Below are 3,800 nucleotides of genomic sequence, written 5' to 3'. Positions count from 1 at the left end.
TTTCTTTCTATTTTTAGAAGAGACGGGGTCTCGCTCTTGCTCAGGCTGGTCTTGAACTCCCGACTTCAAGCAATCTTCCTACCTCGGCCTCCCAGAGTGCTAGGATTACAGGAGTAAAGTTTCTTAATAACTCTATCCCTACCAGTGAATAATTCTATTCTTTCTTTAAACTAGAAGTGAACTGAACAAAACTGGAGATATTGCTTATAAATAGGCTCATTTATATTCTTGAGAAAAACTGGGAATAACTACAAAAAAAACCATTTATTTAATTTGAATAAAGTAAATATTGAGACTAGCCCTTACATTTAAAGAGACTGGTCTGGTAAGTGAGTCACATTTTAACAATACCCAAATTAAAAGGGAAAAAAATAGAGCACTAAGTTAAATAAAAGTCTAATAAAACTTGGAGGAAATAGCTGAGTGTTTTCCTTTAGCCCTGAAGAACACCACATGTATGTTGCATAAAGAGTCATTTCAAGAAAAGACTGTTAACAACCCAACAGTAGAGTCAGCACTAAGAATCTCAATGATACCCAACTCAAACATGTGTAGGGAGAGTAAAGTTATTTTATTAAATCATGCACATCACGTGTGTTAGTGCAAATAGTTTAATTTGTACTCCAGAAATTCTATTGTACTTTATATCTTTACAAAATAGATTTAAAACAATTATTTACTTTAAAAAATGTAATTCTGAAGTTAAGCATTTCAGAACAATATTTGCAATAACCTATATACAAGAGGTACTAAGTACCACTGGCATATTAGCATTCTGTGGTGGAGTGGCTTCCTGCAACAGAAAATGATGAAATGAATTTTATGACAGTATTTTCTTAAGTCATTTGTGACTAATTCCTCCACAAATCTAGTGATCCTCCCAACAGCAATCCCAAATAGCTTAAAATATAACCTTACTTTAAAGTACAAACAGTGACTGCCAAACATCACATGGCAAATTAAATCCTAAACTCCTATTTCAATATTTGGCTAGACCTGTGGATTGCCACAGTACATTCAAACCAATTCACTGATATTCCCACCCAGTCTTCACTGACTGAAAAATTTAACTATGTGATACTTTAGGATATTCTATGACCTAAATAAACTTTATTGACATAACTATGATGCCGCACAAAACCATAGCTAAACTTTCGCTTCTGTGTTTTAAATTTATAACATCAAGCAGTGTGTAGGTGCTGCATTGTGCATAGAATACCATTATTCTCAGGAATAGTGCTTCTCATTAACAGAAAGTCCCAATTAACAACAGTAAAAAGAAAATAACCATTTGTATACCCAACCTGGAAATCTGTTGGTAGGTAACAACAGCCCAGCTTGAACGTGAATTAGCCCCGACACATCATAACCAAATTAAGTCAATAAAAGCTTATCTAAAGAGATTATTAATTCTTTCTTCGATTAAACATGCTTGGAGGAACAGATGATAGAAAAAAAAAATCATGCTTCCTAAAATGCTGTATATGAGAAAGTAACTTGGCTTTTAAAGAAAATATCTCTTTAAATACATGAGGTTTAATAAATTACATTCCAATTGACTCAACAGTTTGGTTGACTGCACTGAAATTGTGTAATTACTACGTTTTTGCTCCCAGAAATACTTCAGTTTGCTCAAGAAAATACACACTCTCATGGAAAGTTTCTCAAAGTTGATGTCCTCCACATCTTCAAGTCACATTAAGGCTGAACAAGCGTGCACATATTCCCCAAATTATCACTATAACAGAATATTTTCCAAATGTATTTTTCCTTAAAAAAAAATCCACGCAAATAGTTGTCTCTAAGTCTTGTTCCCAATAGCTCAGTGGTTTTATAACAAGTAAAAATGGCGTAAATATGTAAAAAATATATATATATATGTGTGTATATATTTCAAACTGATAGGCACTGAGCACACAGGGCCTCTCTTCCCATGTATGTATTGGTTGTTTGGTTTGGGTAGTTATCGAATCAGAAAAATGAATTATCTGGCCATCAGAATTCAGAGTAAAATACTCATAAATTTAATGTTATAAATAATTTGGTGTACCAAGAAGCCTACTTTAGGCCACCATAATATTCAGAATCTCAACATACTAATTTAAAAATTACATGAAAAACTGCAAGCAAATTATTGCTTACAGTAGAATAAAGTCACAATTTTATATCCTCTTATAGACAGATACATTTTATATTATTTAAAGCAATGACCCTACAGCTGTATTCTTGTACTTCTGTTTTAAGAGGTAAAAAGGAAGAAAATGGTTCTGTTTGTCCCCAGCATGAGTGTGATGCCAGCTTCTAGAGGGAGGACGGTGTACAGACTCAAGGAACACTCTCATGGAGAAGCTCTGCCCAAACCTGGCACATACAGTACGATGGCTGTCACCGCAACCAGGGCGGCCAACATGGGCATCCAGGGCCAGGGTTTCTTTCTCTACCACAACAGACCGAAACACCAAAACAGGAAAGCCAGGAATAGGCCAATGAATACGGCTGGGATGGGTTGTAATATGGAAGGATTATTTCCTTTCTCTCGGAGCAGCTTCAGGTTGTCTTTACATTGTTTGAGCTCATCTGTGATTGACTGCTTTTCCTGCTCAGTCATTTCAAACTTCAACTTCAGTTCTGTGAGTACAGTCTGTGTCTTTTCATACTCCAGCATGTGAGTGCGGTGGGAAGGACTGTGACTTCATGGCAGATGGTGAAGCCAAACAACTTTCTTTTCTTTTTCTTTGAGACAGAGTTTCACTCTGTCGCCTAGGCTAGAGTACAGTGGCATCGTCACAGCCCACTGCAGCCTCCAACTCCTGGGTTCAAGCGATCCTCCTGCCTCAGATTCCTGAGTAGCTGAGACTACAGGCATGCATCACCATGGCTTGCTAATTTTTCTGTTTTTTGTAGAGACACGGTCTTACTATGTTGCTCAGGCTGGTCTCGAACTCCTGACCTTGAGTGATCCACCCGCCTCGGCCTCCCAGAGTGCTAGGATTACAGACGTGAGCCACTGCACCCGGCCTGGAAGTTAAAATTTTATGCACACAATTACATTCTCCGAATAAATTTCCAAAAGTGATTTTTTTATAGGAAGCCTGCAATTTTGAACTGTTGATTTGTATGCAGTTTTTTCTCTTTGCAGCAAATTTCTATCCTTTAGATAGTAGATGCATAATCACTGGAAGGAGCCAAAAGTCAGCGGGGGTCAAGTCTGTGATTAAAGTGAGTGATCAAGCTAGGCAATACTATTTTTGCATGAAAGCCTCTGACTATGTACAGCAATGTGACTGGTTTTCACATGCGACTCAAAATAGTTCTGAAGGCAATTACAACAGGAATTCCAAAACTATTTTGGGCAATTGGTTCATTACTAAAGTAAACATACTACTTCCCAGGGAGACAACTATGAAGGGAATGAACAGAGGTAGGTGATACTGCTTTCTCAGGATTCATAATGTTACAGTCATGTCTCATTCACATACACAGAAATTCTTAACAGTTGAATCAAACAATTCATTTAAAGTAGATGTACTGGTTCACCTAAAACTTTAATATTTGCAATTTTTTTCAGTATGACATTCTCATAAATACTTATTTACCACTTGAATGGTACTTCACATACATTATCTTTCTAATTTTCACAATGTTACCACAATTATCAGTATTATTCTCCTCATTTTGTAGATGAGGAAATGGAGACTGAAAGAAAAATAAGTGATTTGCCCAAGGTAATACAGCTGATCAAAGGCAGAACCAAGATGTCAATACAAATCTGTTTGGCTTCAAACACCATGTTCTTTTTT

General features: G+C 36.5%; 1 protein-coding gene across 6 annotated transcripts in view; it reads right to left on the bottom strand.

The window, feature by feature from the left end:
* Positions 1–552: 552 nt before the first annotated feature.
* The window catches only part of SLMAP (sarcolemma associated protein), a 174,798-nt gene continuing 171,550 nt past the window's right edge, over positions 553–3,800 (bottom strand). For all 6 annotated transcript variants that reach the window (XM_012638376.1, XM_012638386.1, XM_012638393.1 and 3 more), the window contains one exon: positions 553–2,656. In XM_012638376.1, coding sequence (XP_012493830.1) covers positions 2,438–2,656 — 219 coding nt within the window. In that variant the 3' untranslated portion in view covers positions 553–2,437. The remainder of the gene's footprint in view (positions 2,657–3,800) is intronic.

The sequence above is a fragment of the Propithecus coquereli genome, unplaced genomic scaffold, assembly GCF_000956105.1.
Source record: "Propithecus coquereli isolate 6110/MARCELLA unplaced genomic scaffold, Pcoq_1.0 Scaffold1, whole genome shotgun sequence".
NCBI lineage: Eukaryota > Metazoa > Chordata > Mammalia > Primates > Indriidae > Propithecus > Propithecus coquereli.
This window is presented reverse-complemented; position numbering and strand designations above follow the sequence as displayed.